Genomic DNA, 17,695 nt, shown 5'->3' on the forward strand with positions numbered 1-17,695 from the left:
ATGATGTTCTGTCTTTATTCTTTAGCAATTATTTTCCCACCCCTTCTTTTCATTTAGTCATTACTTTATACAATAGTTTGTGATGATTTCTGGCCATAATTGAGACGCGTACTTGTTTTACTAAATCCATTGTAAAGCAGTGAGAGTCTTCTCTCTCCAGTACAGCAGGAGGCGCTGCAGCTCTTTTGTCCGCAGATAAACTCACTAAAGAAAGAAAGAAAGAAAGAGCGCGCGTGTGATGTGTTTGTGTATCCTCAGTGTTTTTCTCTTTTGTGTGTTTCATTGAGTGTAAACAGAGTCTTGTCTCTGTGTATTTTAGTGTTGAGACGTTGATGATGTGCTGTGCTGTAAATGAGTAGGAACTGATCTGTCCATGCTGGATATATTGATGATTTCATCACAGAAATCTCTTAGCTGAAGAAAGAGGTGGCGTTACTGGAGACAAAGTGGAGGTTAAGAGGAGATTTAGCAATGAAACGAGAGGTTTGTTCAGCTTAAACATCATTTACCTGAATCAGACAACATCAAATCATTTCTAATCTTACTGTCTGTGTGTGTTGTGTTGTCAGGATGTGGATTGTTGTGAATCTTCAGTGTATGTGACTGATGATGGGAGTCTGGATTCAGTGTGGATGAGCAGAGATCAGAGCCGCACACCACAGCCACTGCTGGACTCCGAGCTCAGTCTGACTTTACTCTGTTATACTGAGTCAAAGCCCACAGACACTCAGGACACTACAGTGTGTGACAGTAAACAGAGCTTACAGGAGGATCAAACCTCCACAGAGTCTCTGGATTCTGTCTGTAACGCTGGAGAACAGCAGCAGATCCTGCAGACCACACTGAAGATGTGTTCAGTTAAACTCATCGACTGCACGAACCTCATGATGAAGATTAAAACTGAACCCACAGAAATCAAAACTGAACCCACAGAAATAAAAACTGAACCCACAGAAATAAAAACTGAACACACAGAAGAGGAAGATCGTACTGATGAAAATGATGATTTTATTCCATCAGGTATGTCTCCTTAATTATTGTTGTGTTTTTAACTGTCATGTGAGCACCTGTTTTGGGTTTTCAGTCACAAATTAACTAATTAAAAGACCAAAAAGTGTAAGTACTAAAATGTGAAAGGAGTTTAGGATATCTTTAAAACTTATTAAGGAATAGGCATGTAGGCTTAAAGGGTTAGTTCACCCCAAAACCACTTACTCCTGTGTCGTCCTTAAACCCCAAGTGCTCCGATTGTTTTCAGAACACATTTTTAGATATTTTTGATTAAATTCGGGAGGCTTCTGTCTGTCCCATTGAATTTGTTTGTTTCACAATCCTTTCCTCATAATGAAGGACATCGCCAAAAAGGTCCATCAGTCGTTCAATAATAATATTTAGGGGTCAAGCACCGAAGGTGCTGAGACACCTATTGTTATTGTCAGTATTATTAGGGGTCAAGCACCGAAGGTGCTGTGACACCTATTGGAATTAGGGGTGTAACGGTACGTGTATTCGAACCGGACCGTTTCGGTTCAGGGCTTTCGGCACGGTGCACACGTGCACCGAAAGGCCGAATGCATTTTGTGTGCGCCTGTGCGGAACATAATACGTGCGTTTCCGCACGAACATATTAAGTGGCGGAAGTCTCCGCGTTCAGCGCCAGGCTTCTGTCAAACATATAACATAATTCGGCCCACAGAAAGATTTTTATTTACTTAGTTGTATATCTGTTTGATTATTGATGTAAACGTTTACGTGTCATATCTAAAAGCGCATGTTAAACGCGTGTCAACGCGCTGCTTTGTTCTTTCAAAAGTGCGTGAGAGGATGCACGTCTTTCGTTGCTACGCATTCATGAGACGCGCTTTCTGTGACAGCGAGAATAAGGAATGCGTGATCAGATTTTTCATCTGCACATCACGTCAATCATATCATTGTCACAATGCGATCAGCTGGTCGGGACAGAGAAGAGCTGTAACCCGGGCTTACTCAGCTACGGAGGGCTTCATTAGTAAAGTCACAGGCAGCTTACATTGACGACACAAGCAAAGATTAGGATAAACATGCAAAAGATCAAAGATGGCTATGTATGCAGCTCACTAATCTCAAAATGAGTGTATAATAAGTATATCATCATGTTGCTTGCTATGCAGTTACACATAGAGCAGTAATATTATTTTTTATACAGAGATGGTACATAGCCAATTCAATACTGTGAGTTAAACAATCCAAAATAAATCAAAACAGAAAATTTTTGGTGGCAAAAATGTAGGCTAATAGTTCATTAATGTATTCAGGAATTGAATTTGTTAGTTCAAGGTTTTAGTAGAAAAAGTTTAAGAGAAGGTTAAGAAAAGAGTTACCTTCTGTTATATTTTATTTATTATTTTTTCATTTTATATATATTTTATGTGTTATATTTTAATAAAAACTGTTTAAAAAAAAGTGTAATCAAATTGTAAAAAAAAGTTTATAGTAATAAACAACCTGCAGTTTAATGTTTGCATTTTTCCCTTACTGTACCGAAAATGAACCGAACCGTGGCTTCAAAACCGGGGTTCGCACCGAACCGTGATTTTTGCGTACCGTTACAACCCTAATTGGAATTGTTAGTATTATTATTATTCTGCTTCTTCTTCTTAGCCATTGGTGTCTATGGCAGCCCTATGAACCGTACATAGGAAAATGATGAAATTTGGCATAGTTGTAGAGGTGGTCCTGAAAAGTCAAGTGACCAAAAATGGGGTCTCTAGCACTAACTATAGCGCCACCAGCAGTGCAAAAATTCAATGTTCAAATGGTTATAACTGCTGATCCGCTTGATCTATGAAAATTCTACTTAGTACACGTGATTGCTCTCCTCATGCTTGTTGTTTTTAATACCTTACAGTAAAACTCCACCCATTACAGTAGTGGCCATTTTGAAATGTACTGTATTCCGTTTATTCGCTACTTCTCCTTCAAATTTGGTTCAATTGTTATGAAATTTGGCACAGGTGATCTTTGGAGTGAGCCGCACAGAAATGACTGAACAGAATTTTATATTTATCTTTGTTCAAAAGTAATAAATGCGCAAACTTAACGAGGTTGACTCAAAAATGGTTCTGAAGCTGTAGCTCGGTCATTCTTTGATCAATTGAAATGAAATTTGGTACACTTCATGTGGACCATGAACTTGGGGTTCATGCCAAATTTGGTGACAGCGCCACCTATGGGTCATGAGATATGAAAATAGGCTATTTTTGCCCATAACTTCTGAACTTTTTGTCAGAAAATTATGATATTGATGTCTATGGATTGCTTACCTCATGCCGCATCTGTCGATGTGTTTTATGCCGGGTTTGACCGAACCGCCTGTCCGTCATTTTGAAATTTCACATAATTTGTTATATTTTTTTTTAACTATTGGACATATCCGCGCAAAAATTGGTAAGGAGCTTCGACATGATGTCCTGAAGGTACCTGGGAAGTCAGAGTACAGCGCCACCTAGGGGTTATAAACTATAACAGTTTTTATGGAACTGCTTATAACTTCTGAATACTTTGTCTGATATTATAATTTTGCCATCTTTACTGTTGTTGCTCCGCACTGCAGTGGTTCTGCTCTGCATTTGCTTTGCTTCGGGTTCGGGCTCTGTATTGCGTGCTTTCTGCGCTTTGCGCATTTGCTGCGTCGTGCGGTTTTTGCTGTGCTTTGGGTGCTCATTGCGCTGAAGGTGCTTGACCCCGTATCGCTGCTTGCAGCTATATTTATTATTATATTTCCCCAATGGAAGTCTATGGCAGCCCTATGAACCGTACATAGGAAAATGATGAAATTTGGCACAGTTGTAGGGGTGGTCCTGAAAAGTCAAGTGACCAAAAATGGGGTCACTAGCACTAACTCTATAGCGCCACCAGCAGTGCAAAAATTCAATGTTCAAATGGTTATAACTGCTGATCCGCTTGATCTATGAAAATTCTACTTAGTACACGTGATTGCTCTCCTCATGCTTATTATTTTTAATACCTTACAGTAAAACTCCACCCATTACAGTAGCGGCCATTTTGAAATGTACAGTATTTCGTTTATTCGCTGCTACTCCTTCAAATTTGGTTCAATTGTTATGAATTTCGGCACAGATGATCTTTGGAGTGAGCCGCACAGAAATGACTGAACAGAATTTTGATTTTTATCTTTGTTCAAAAGTAATAAATGCGCAAACTTAACGAGGTTGACGCAAAAATGGTTCTGAAGCTGTAGCTCGGTCATTCTTTGATCAATTGAAATGAAATTTGGTACAATTCATGTGGACCATGAACTTGGGGTTCATGCCAAATTTGGTGACAGCGCCACCTATGGGTCATGAGATAATAAAATAGGCTATTTTTGCCCATAACTTCTGAACCTTTAGTCAGAAAATTATGATATTGATGTCTATGGATTGCTTACCTCATGCCGCATCTGTCGATGTGTATTATGCCGGGTTTGACCAAACCGCCTGTCCGCCATTTTGAAATTTCACATAATTTGTTATATTTTTTTTTTAACTATTGGACATATCCGCGCAAAAATTGGTAAGGAGCTTCGACATGATGTTCTGAAGGTACCTGGGAAGTCAGAGTACAGCGCCACCTAGGGGTTATAAACTATAACAGTTCTTATGGAACTGCTTATAACTTCTGAATACTTTGTCTGATATTAATTTCTTTGTGAAATTGTATTCACTGGTTTATGCCGATTGCAACGATACCTTGTTTGTCATTTTCCAACATTCTGTTCATGTGTTATTGTAAAGCATATGGTAGATGATTTTTTCGCTACTCCTTTTACAAATTTTGTTTATTTTATGCCAGGTGCTGCTCGTATAATGTTTGGAGCAATCCGCACAGAAATGACCGAACAGATTTTTGATATTCTGTTCTCTTTCTTAAAAATACCACTCCAAAGTTGACCGTGCCTGTGACGTTGTCTATTTGTCATAGTAAATTAATGTGACTGTATATTACATTGTATAGCATTACTATACAGAATGATCTTCTTGTCTTCAATCTCACTTGAGCTTTTTGATTCTCATATACATTGTATTTCTTTTAGTTCTGTTCTGCACTGTCAGTTCTGCATCTGTGTTGATTGGCATATGTCAATCCTTGCAGCACCTAAGCTGTTTTTTTGCTGCCCCTTGAGCTGTGTTAACTGTGTTGTGCATCTAGTTAACCACACGCCATGAGGTTCTGAGGTCATGGGTTCGAATCCCATGTGCAGTGATATTTTGTCTAAACTTTTTTCTCGCTTTGTATTTCAGTTATTTGTGCTCTCTGTTGTCATTTCTGCACTTTTGGTAATTGCTGGATATCAATGTTTACAGCTCTAAATCTCTATTCTATAGCTTGAACACACCAACTCAGTGGTTTAATCATTTACTCAGTGGTGCATGCGGTTAGTGCCGTGCTCTGGGAATCTGAGTTCATGGGTTTGAATCCCATGTGCAGTGATTTTTTGTCTTAACTTTTTTTCTCACTTAAGTTTTGTGATTTTCATACTATACATTGTATTTCAGTTATTTGTGCTCTCTGTTGTCATTTTCTGCACTTTTGGTAATTGCTGGATAGCAATGTTTACAGCTCTAAATCTCAATTCTATAGCTTGGACACACCAACTCAGTGGTTTAATCATTTACTCAGTGGTGCATGCGGTTAGTGCCGTGCTTTGGGAACCTGAGTTCCTGGGTTCGAATCCCATGTGCAGTGGTTTTTTGTCTTAACTTTTTTTCTCACTTAAGTTTTGTGATTTTCATACTATACATTGTATTTCAGTTATTTGTGCTCTCTCTTGTCATTTCTGCACTTTTGGTAATTGCTGGATATCAATGTTTATAGCTCTAAAGCTTGTTTCTATAGCTTGGACACACCAACTCAGTGGTTTAAACATTTACTCAGTGGCGCATACGGTAAGCTCCATGCTTTGGGAACCTGAGGTCATGGGTTCCCTTGTGTTCCCTTTAACACGTTCTTCTCGACCTGTCTGGTTTTCCACACGTGTTATATTTTTGCCATCTTTACTGTTTTAATCGTTCCGCACTGCAGTGGTTCTGCTCTGCATTTGCTTTGCTTCGGGTTCGGGCTCTGTAATGCGCGCTTTCTGCGCTTTGCGCATTTGCTGCGTCGTGTGGTGTTTGCTGTGCTTTGGGTGCTCATTGCGCTGAAGGTGCTTGGCCCCGCAAAATCAAAATAAATTTTTTTTTATATAATTTGTTCTCTTCCCTGGTTGTTCATGAGCAGACTACTACACGTCACCTGCTGACGTAGTTGGCAATCTTTTTTTGTTTTTATTTTTTTTAGTTTATTTTTTTATTGAAGCCATTATGCAAATATTGTCAACCCTAATCGTCAAACAATCCTGAAGCACTTTAAAGTGCCCGTATTATGAAAAACTCACTTTTTCTGGGTTTTGGGGTGTTATTTTGTGTCTCTGATGCTCCCACACGCATACAAACTTGGAAAAAAATCCATCCATGCTGTTTTGAGTGAGATACAGGTTTCTGAATGTCCTCTGCCTTGAGTCTCAGATTGCGGGAGTTCAAACTCAGCTCCGTTGTGACGTAACAAAAAGTTTCGTCACATTCAGTATGAATTTTCCCGCCCACCACCCCACTCGCAGGTCTCCACCCACCAGGTAGCTAGAGAGCATAGAGCAGTCACTTGAATGAGACCCTCTGTGCTGTTATCATCTCTCACGGAAATAACAGCGCTATTTGGATATTATGGATTATACTCCCACCTACTTTTAAAAACAAAGTTTTAACGCGTGATTATTGGAACCCGGAGTTTATACAGTATATCTTATATACAGTGTGTTACGACGCAAACAGTCCTCAGATTGTAGGCGATGAGACCTTCATGCGAAATCTGATGTAAACAACAGACTATGTATCTATATTTCACGGATTATAAGCATTTGTGGACAAAAATGGTAATTGGATGTATTTTATTGGACTTTCATGGATCATTCACACATCTGAAACAGACTGGATTCGATTCGCGATCTTTGTATATCAACAAAATAAGGTAAGAAGTCACGTTGTATTTTGCATGTTGTCATCTTCTGTCACAAAATACTACATTTATGATGCTAGAGCTAAAAGCTTTTTGCCAAACTAACCGAGACCGTACGCCCCGGCTTTTCTGACGAGGTGAGCCTCTAATAACTTTACGGTCCGCATAGATATATAAGTTACACGGTCCGGACCTCCCGCTAGCTTCTAGCAATTAGCACGCGGTCCACAAGCAGTATACATCCCCCGCCGGGTCTTAATTTCTGTAATTTGCGAAAATAATGCGTTTGAAAATGTTTTATAATGGGAATATGTTAGCATTGTCCAGGGAAAACGAGTTTATTGTTGTGACTGCTAACGTAACATCACAATTTACTCTGGAATCATTGTGTGTCATGAGTTTCTTCTCCTGTAGTGTACTTATTAGTGATACTTTTCTGCATGATTTGTCTGTTGGCAACATAAACCGTTAATAATAATAATATATAAAATAATAACACAGTATGGTCTGTACTGCTCACGATACCACTGAGCATGCGCACGATCACATGACGTTAGTAGTGGGGCGTGATCAAAGGAGCAGTAGCTCATAAATATGTAAGACTAGCTCAAAACGGCACAATCTAAACTGCCCTGAAAAAGAGGCTACTAGAGATGGGTAACAATCTTTTCCTACAAGCTTTTTCGAGCAAACAACTTTTGAAACATGCTTGATGGAACTCATACACCTATATAACTTGTGGAAAAGCAGTCATAAGATGGGCACTTTAATTAGCTGCTTCATGTGTGTTTGATTAGGGTTGGAGCTGAACTCTGCAGGGACACTGGCCCTCCAGGAGCAGGATTGGTGACCCCTGCTTTAAGCATTTTCCCATTTTCGGATATCAGTTTTGTAATATCGGCTTGACCGATAAATGCCGCCATCTTGTGGCCGTTTTGAGATTTGTGCACTGAACGCCATTTCACCACTGATGAGAGGAGACCATAGATATGTACACTAGATGTCGCCTTGGTTACGGCAGTTCATTGGACTGAATGCGTCAAACAGAGCCGCCATCTTGAAACAGGGGAATCCCGCATCAGCGTCATTGTAGGCAATGGTGTAACGGAAATAAAATCACCATAAATCGTCATGAATGCGATTTTCTTTTGGTTCGTTTCAACAGTCAGACATATATTTAGCATTGGGCCAAGAAAAAAGGAAAGTTTTAAAATTTTGAAAATCGACTTTTTCTAACTTTAATGCATAGTGCTAGTAGCCCTAACATCCATACGCAGAACAAAAGTCCGGCATCGTCCATGAATTCGAAGTACAGGCGGAGATAGCAGCTTTACCCAGATACTTCCTATGACAAGACCCCTGTCCTAAGATGGCGGCGGTTTTGACGCATGCTCAGAACCCCAAGGCGACATCTAGTGTATATATCTATGAGAGGAGACAACAACAACAGCATGCGCAGCAAATATGACGGTGGAGTGACGCAACTTCATTAAAAGAACTTTGAGAATACTTACTTTGCTTTAATAAATCAATTTATGTAACATAACAGACATTAATGCACAGATAAGATGTGTTATAAATGCCTGAAAAGCAATCTATGCAGCTTGACTAAGAAATTGAGACAAACTCGCAGAGTCACGTAAATTGATTCATCAAATCCTGTCTCGGTAACAACGTAGCTTTTCATTAATTAAACAGCCATGAATGAATGCTTGTGGGAAATAAAAATGCTAAATTAATTTTTTGTATGCTTATTAGTAGCCTTTTAAACTCTCGTTCATCTTGCTGTTCACTTACCGGGTTGAAGGCAGAAGCACAGCCACCACATTCAGCTAACTTTTAAGAAGATGTACCCCAAGTTATATTAACATTAACCAGATAAACATTATTTTGCTAAAAACATCTAAATAAATGTCTGTGGACATTAATTATTTATTACCAGAGGCGCACACTACTTGAGAATTTTAAGTACATTTTCCAATCATCTGTGCTTTATCAGAGTGTTTGTCTTGGGAAAAAATGTACTTTACTAAAAAATTTTCACTACATTCTAAAGTATATAATCATACTACTGTGTATTCCTTTTTATATTGCATATTAAAATTGATTTAATAACTTATTACATAAAAATTGTGTACTTTTAATTTTCTTGAGTAAAAGTACTTTTTACTTGCGTATAAGTACAAAAAAAACCTAGATATTTAATATACTTAAATATTAAATATAAACCAAAAACTTGAAATTATGAAATGTAGTGGAGTACAAATTATGATAATATGCTTTGGAATGTATGTTTTCCAAAGAAAAACACTGATAAAATATGAATACTTAAAAATTTACTTTAGTAAGTAGTTTCCGCATCTGTTTATTACCTCCGTGAGCTATAACAAGTTTGATAAAGTTGATGTATGAGTAAATGCATAGATAAACAGCGTTTTTGTCAACAGCCATTTCATAAACTATAACAACAAAATGTGAATTATTTGAATTGACATGAAATACCAGTTTGGAAATGCAATGATATACGCTGTTTGGTTTGTTACTTTCCTGACAATGTATTATTTCAGTGATTATTATTAATTTAATTAATAATATTCTTCACTTTTTCACTCCTCTATTTATTAATAGACCCCAACCGATATGCATTTTTTGGGCCGATGCTGATACAGATATAAGAGAGTAAAAAAGACAGATAACAATATATCGGCCGGTATTCATTATGTGTATTATAGTACAGTACACACATACTACAGTATATTATACTACAGTACTGTAGATAGAATACACTATATACATTATATATACTATATAAAATATTTTTTTTGCAACGATCACTCACATTAAAAATGTCGTGACACTTAAAATGGCGTGACAAAGACGTGTAATACAGGCAGGTGTGTTTATTATCCAAAATGAGTCTGATATCGTTGCACAAACCTGTAAACTTGACTTATTATTAATAACTTATAAACACAAACAGAACAACATACAATCATTGGCAGGTTTGACGAGAATAACGATATATAGGACTTGTATTGAAAAGGGAAACTTATGAAGTTTATTAGCTTTACAGTAAGTTATGTACTTCAAAAATTAATAAGCAATTTACCTTTAAGAAGACAATGCTTGATGTAACGAACCCACAGTGTTCAGCGCAGACTTTAGACTTATATAAAACTTAAGCATCTGCTCTCCGCCGCTTTTATATAGCAAGGGTGTAAAGTTGCATGGACTTATTTAATCAATTGCTCTGAAATGAGCATGTTCAGTAACAACACCAGCAGCTTTCTTTTCAACAACTCGCAAGTGACAGGAATGTCTTTCTCTCTCGTCCACTTTTAATCCAATCGACCAAAGGTGTCTTAAATAACCAGGTGTAAAAATGTTGTGAAGAGACCGCGTGACTGCCGCTGCCTTAACTGAGAGACCACTGACTGAAGTAAATGGCAAGGGGGGTTGGCTGGTGTCACTACACGGTGACCTGGCCCTTACGAAAATTAACCATGTTTTTTTTGTGGTAATTTAAGTGTAGTAACCGTATTTTTTTGGTGTATTGATTACTATCAGCAACACCATGGTTTTACTACAGTAACCATGGTGTAACTAGGGTTTTTGAAAACCATGGTTGTCAAAACCATGATTATTTTGTGGTAACCATGGTTTTACTGCAGTAACTATGGTTTTTTGGTTTTAACTGTAGTAAAACCATGGTTAATTTTCGTTAGGGGGGGTCACCAGTACCAAAACAGTGGAGGGTGCTCTAATGGACAAACAAGTACTTGCATCATTCAAAAACATTTCTTTTTTTCTGTGAAAAACGTTAAAGCAACACTGTGTAGTTTCCATGTAAAAATGACTTACAGCTCCCCCATGTGGTTGAAAAGCGCAACAGTGCCTGGTATCAGACACTCTTCTGCAGGCAGGGGGAGGGGTGGGGCTGTGTTTCCTACCCTCCACCGCCACTTTCAGAGTGTGCTTGTAGCAGCTAGGAGGCTGCTCAAGTTGCAGCAACAGTACAATTTGTCCAGTTAAAAGTTGTTCTATCACTGAAATAATTTTAGAGACATTATTTAAAGGTAAAAAAACTACATAGTGTTGCTTTAATATTGGCTGCATATCTGCGTTGTATACGCCGATACAGATATATCTGCGACATGCTCATATCGGCGATAAAATCGGAAAACCGCTAAATCGGTCGGGCTCTGTTTATTACATTGTATGAAAAGAGGGAGTGATTGTTGTTGATATTATAAGGGTTTGTTCCTTTCAGTAGTGTTGTTGTAATTGTGTCAAAAACAGTAGTATAAGATAGGGCTGTCACTTTTGAGGAAAATCAAATTCGAACGGATATCGAATATCATGCAATGTATCCGAATATATTCGAATATCTAGGTGCTCCCTGCACGCATAAAAAAAAAAAACACCGTAATGGAGATTCAATCACAAATGTATTAACAGTGACAGTCATAAACAGGACTGTCTGGATTACTTTTTTATTTAATGTTTGAAACATCAGGTTATCAACTTATGAATAACAACTTATATGAAAAAAATATAGCCATGCCAAACGGAATACGCGCCTGCTGATTTCGGCGGAAAATGCCCGTCATTGACAAGCACACATATCTCGCACTTGAGCGTGTTTGTGAGAAAGAAATCATTGACAACAAGCACACATGCATAGCCTATCCCGCGCGTTTGTGAGTCGTCATTGACAAGTACATTATCTTTGCGCGTGCTGTTTGCTCGACCGTTTTTAATGATAGAGAGCACAAACCATTTGATATTTGAGATGAAATTAAATTTACCGCTAAGTTAAGCAGATCTCACTTGACTGTCGTCTATGTGACGCTCGACAGTCAGCACATGATCATTTCAAATCCATTTACAAGACAAATGCTGTTGTTGTTTAATATAAAGTTTACATTGCGTTGTAAAAATGATGAAATTATCTTCATACATGCTATTTTTATAATGCGAACGTATTAACACAAGCTTTTTATTCTGCTACAATATTTAACACTATAAACAATTATATGTCATTTTATTTACAAACTATAATTCTGTCTTGACATGCACATGAGGTTCATGTTGCTCTAATTTGATTCCCTCTCTTGCGCACAGTTGCCGTCGTCAGTCTCACTCTCAGCCTCCTTCCTATTACGAGGTGTTACTGTAAAAAATGCGCTACCCATGGCATTTTAAAAACCGGATGGTTCATTTATTGTTCGAATATGGATATTTCACGTCATGTTCGAATGCATATTCGAACATTGAATAAAAAGTGACAGCCCTAGTATTAGAGTAAATATGGCCAGCAGCCATATCACCCTGTAGCCCAAGACAGCTTGCCCACTGAAGCTAAGCATGGTGATCTTCTTTTAAAATGATAAAGCCGACAGGATCTACATGCTAAAAACACTTTAAATGCATGGACTATCCTGCATATATCTCCACATTGGATTTAGGGCTGTCACCATGACTTTATTTTTTTTGAGGAGTTTAAAAAAATCCTGGAGTACATGTCGAGTACTGTTTAAAATAGCGGAGATACGGTTTAGTGAAACAAACTAGAAGTAAAATGACAAAAGTATTAGAAGCATATAAATCAGCACAACACTGCCGCTCTCTCTCCCTCGCTCGCTCGCGCGCGCAAAAAGACTTGCGTGTTTCACAATTACTCTTGGAGGCATGGAGCAGCATGAGGATAACTTACACAGTTAACTTATGTGCAATCTACCGGCATTGCCTTTGCAATCGCGATCGACGTATTAGACACCCCTGTCATACAGCATAGCGAGGATCCTTTTCAGACACTTTGAAGAACGACCAGGCAAACGACAGAACCTGCTTCAGCACACGTGTAACGTATGCGCTCGTGCAAAAACAAACTTCCTCACCCCCACACTCACATCTCCTACACACATGTCAAATAAACAGGAATGATTATCGGCCTGTTCACATTGGCCCTATTTTGACATCGGCGGCCGATATATCGTGCACCACTAGTGCTCACCCTGTGGTCTGTGTGGGTCCTACTAACACCCCAGTATAGTGATGGGGACACTATACTGTCAAAAAAAGCACAGTCCTTCGGATGAGACGTTAAACCGAGGTCCTGACTCTCTGTAGTCATTAAAAATCCCAGGATGTCCTTCGAAAAAGAGTAGGGGTGTGCCCCGGCATCCTGGCCAAACTTGCCCATTGGCCTTCTAATCATCCCTCATACTAATTGGCTAGACAACTGAACTAACTGAAGACAATCTGAGCACTTGGGAGTTTAGAACGACACAGGAAAAAGTGATAATTTTGGGGTGAACTATCCCTTTAAAAAATACTTCATCTTATTCTTAGAAGTGCCATCATATAATGCAACAAAGATTGTGAAAGTCGTCTGTACAAATAAAAAAATTGTTTCATGTTTCTTTCAGATGTGAAGAGTGATTCATGTTTGGATATAGAAATAACGTCCTCAACATCAAAAGAGCGACTGACAGCACAAACTCTTTCTTGCATCACCTGTGGAAAGACATTCAGCTCACAGAGACTTTTAGAGAGACATGAAAGAAAACACACAGAACAGAAACTCTTCACCAGATCTGAGATCAGCTTTACTACCTTACAAGAGAAGAAACTTCATTCAGAAGACCACAGAGAGAAGAAGAAGAAGAAGAAGCAGTTTCACTGTGAGCAGTGTGGGAGGATTTGTGTCTCTTCCTATAAACTAAATATTCACATGAGGACACACAGCGGGGAAAAGCCTTTCAACTGCACTGAATGTGGAAAATACTTCAGAACCAAACAAAATCTTAAAGTTCATCAGAGAATTCACACAGGAGAAAAACCTTACGAGTGTCCTCACTGTGAGAAGAGATTTAGCTGTAAACATAAACTGAAGAGACATGTGTGTTCACACACCAATGAGAGACCGTATCAGTGCAGTGAATGTGACAAAACCTTTAGGGATTCAAGTGGATTAAAAAAACACCAGAATATTCACTTTAAAGAGAAACTCTATCAGTGTTCACACTGTGATAAACGGTTCTGTCATAAATATCAGCTGATAATCCATCAGAGAGTTCACACTGGAGAAAAACCTTTCAAATGCTCTCAGTGTGACAAGACTTTTGATTATTTACGTTACTTAAAAGCCCATCAGAGTGTTCATACTAGAGAGAAATCTTATTACTGTAGTGTCTGTGGAAAGAGCTTCTTTAAATTATCTCAATTAAGAGTTCATCAAAGTGTTCATACTGGAGAGAAACCTTATTACTGTAGTCTCTGTGGGAAGAGTTTTAGTGCAAAGGATACCTTACTAAAGCACCAGAGAGTTCATACAGGTGAAAAACCTTTCAAATGCTCTCAGTGTGACAAGATGTTTACTTCTTCGTCTAACTTAAAATCCCATCAAAGAGTTCATACAGGTGAAAAACCTTACAAATGCTCTCAGTGTGACAAGACGTTTGCTCACTCATGTCATTTAAAAGTCCATCAGAGAAGTCATACTGGAGAGAAACCTTATCACTGTAGTGTCTGTGAGAAGAGTTTTAATCGACATGACATTTTAGTGACACACCTGAGAATTCATACAGGTGTTAAACCTTACAAATGCTCTCAGTGTGACAAGATGTTTGCTCAGTCAGCTTCCTTAAAATCCCATCAGAGAGTTCATACTGGACAGAACCTTTAACTCTTTCCCCGCCAGCGTTTAAAAAAAAGTTTCTAGCGCCAGCATTTTTCATGATTTTCACAAAATTTGAATGTCTTCCAGAAAACGTACAATATATCAAATGAAAAAATAGACCCTCTGCTTTCAAACAAAAAAAGACGTTTCATCCTACCTTCATTAGTTATCTTGTAATCACCTCTCAAATTTGGGTAGGTTTATTGAAAAACACCAAAAAGCTGAGATAATTGCATTTTTGTATTTTTGATAGAGATCCAATTCAGAGCGATCCATAAAACATACATGGACATACAGCTGTTTGTCCTAGGGTAATACTTCTGAGTTGTATAAGTTGTGGAAGATCACCACCTGTTGGATAATAGCGGTATTGCGGAAAGCCGGAATTACTCGTCATTGGCAGGGAAGTGTTTTTTCACTACAGCAATGGTGAACAGACCGTGGAAAACCGGAACGTGAATAATAGACTCAGGAGAAGAGCATCTAAATTGCTAACAGAGGGGTGTGTGGTGTGATGCTTTTGGGCTTCCAGGGCCACTTTTAGGCTGTAACTAAACTTGTATGAATGCAGGTGAAGGCGGAAATGTGATAAACAAACTGGTTGGGTTTAGGGAAAGGGTGGGTTTAGATGCTCCAACATATGTTGATGAAACCATTTCTACATTTACAAATGTAGAAAATAAAATGCATCTAATCTGACGTATAAGGCTAAGAACCTTAAAACGTAACCACAGGTCATATAAGCTTTGGCCGCTAAGGGCACTACGTCCCTGTCTGCTGTATTATGGTGCATGCATAAACAAACTATTAGATCGTAATTTTTGAAGGACAATCTGCAGCAAACATACTGTAACATGTATATATACAGTAGTGTTGTTTTTCATTTTTTGACACGTTTATAATTTTTATATAATCTCTTTTATAAACTCTTTTGTAATGTGTCAAACTCATTTATTTTATGTTGTGTGCTATGTGATTTTAAGAATTGGTTTCAAAGTCTTAATGTCATGGGACCATAATGTCATTTATTGTCCATTAACTTGCCTTGGATAGGAACACACTGAGAAAGAAAGTGTTCAGATTATTCAGTAAATGCTTTGTTCATTTTTACAATGATTGCGTCTCCTGCCTTCTGCTATAGGCCTATATGCAAGCATGTCACACTTTCACTGTACAGACACCATATATTGTATAACGTGTTGTTATACATGAATAAGATCATGTTGCTCTGCTACCGCTAGTCTCTTGAGGTCTGAACGGGGCTTTAGAGCTTTATATTAAGTGGTGATTATTTACAATGGTCTAAAGCTACTGTTACAGTAGTGCACGGTAAAGATAATAAACATAAATTTTTTTAGTAGCCCAAGACATCGCTATACGTTTGTACAACCTCGTGTTAAAAATGATGGTCCATTCGAAATAAATGCACGACTTACCCTGCATTACCTTAGTACTTCTAAACCGTTTGTTCGTGTAATGTTGATGGCTGTAATTTCGTTGTACTTGTACAATGACAAATAAAGCTTCATTCATTCATTCATTCAACAAGTTTCTTTCTACTTTATTAGTATTTTAATGACAATCACAGTTGAATGTAATGTTGTAAAAATAACAAAGTCATTACAGTATACAGATGAAAATAAAGGCTTTAAACTTCAACCACTTTCATTTGCTCATTCAAGAAAGACTAATTTAAAATAATTTCTTCATATTCTTTTATTTTAGGGGAAAAAGGAAACAATAGAATTCATTATCTTAAAACGTAAGTAATATGATAAAAAAAATAGAAAATAACAACCTACCGGGACAATAGAAAATAAACTGTTTTGCTATGTTATTTGTATATAGCCATGTATTTGTAGGCAATCAATCAGCTTTACTGAATGTTTATTTTTAATAAGGGAGAATAAGTAATCCTGACTATGGCTGCGTCCGAAAACTCAAGGCAGTGACTCGTTGCCTCGCTGCCTCATGAGGAAATGACTTTGGGGGCATGAAGGCAGCTCAGAGAAAGACTTCTGGACACACTTCAAAGGCAGCGTATTTGAAATATAAACAGAGAGCGCCTTTGTGATAACTAATCACATATTTGAAAACTACAATATCAATTTCTTGCTAGAAATGCTATTAAAAGGTGTAAAAAGTGAAAATCTACCTTCATTTACACAAAATTTGTGCTCCAGTCGCTTCCTTGGCCGCCATTTTATTTTTTCGAACTCGACCAGGCTCGACCAATCACATTCTTATTGTAAACCCACGCATAGGTATGAGACAGGAAGTAAACCTAACATTGAATTCGGACATGCCTTGGTGTTTTTCTGCCTTGGAAAGCTGCCTCAGAAGGCAGCAATTTAGAGTTTTCGGACGCAGCCTATTGAGAGTGAGGAGAGTTGTCGTCATGGTACAGAGCTCCTCCCCCTTTCCGCCATGTTGGCAGGATTCCGGCTGCAGAACATGATTGTTTACGTGTGTTTTTAGCTCGGTAGTAGATAAGGTTTTTCGCAATTCTACACTGTTTTACCATGCCTGGCAGTAACTGCTGCGTTAAAAACTACTCCAGCACATCACACGATACATATGGAAAACATTCCCAGTCGGCATTTCAACGTTGATTCAACGTTGAATCAACGTCAGGTACCAACGTTGAATCAACGTTGGATTACCTTTCGGTTTTGCAAAAAATTTCAACGTTGAAATCACGACGTTGTTTCAACGTCACACTTTCAACATAGGTGAATTATGGTTGATATCATGACGCAATTTCAACCTTCTATTTCCTTGTTGTTTTTAACACTAAATATAGATTTTTACTTTACACTGCAATACTCACGAAATGATTTACTGTAAACATGTCATTTTTAATGCAACTATCATATGAATGCAACTTGCTACGCATAACTTACAGTAAAACCCCATTCATAAAACTAAACACTTAAGGAAGGTAAAGTTTAAATGTGGACAAATAAGATAGCAGGTGCC

At 38.1% G+C, this 17,695-nt stretch overlaps 1 protein-coding gene across 1 annotated transcript in view; it reads left to right on the forward strand.

The window, feature by feature from the left end:
• The first annotated feature begins 235 nt into the window (after nt 1-235).
• The window catches only part of LOC135771696 (uncharacterized), a 43,432-nt gene continuing 25,972 nt past the window's right edge, over nt 236-17,695 (forward strand). The window contains exons 1-3 of the mRNA XM_065282062.2: nt 236-483; nt 570-1,020; nt 13,464-14,702. Coding sequence (XP_065138134.2) covers nt 472-483; nt 570-1,020; nt 13,464-14,702 — 1,702 coding nt within the window. The 5' untranslated portion in view covers nt 236-471. The remainder of the gene's footprint in view (nt 484-569; nt 1,021-13,463; nt 14,703-17,695) is intronic.

This window comes from Paramisgurnus dabryanus, chromosome 8 (genome assembly GCF_030506205.2).
Source record: "Paramisgurnus dabryanus chromosome 8, PD_genome_1.1, whole genome shotgun sequence".
Lineage (NCBI taxonomy): Eukaryota > Metazoa > Chordata > Actinopteri > Cypriniformes > Cobitidae > Paramisgurnus > Paramisgurnus dabryanus.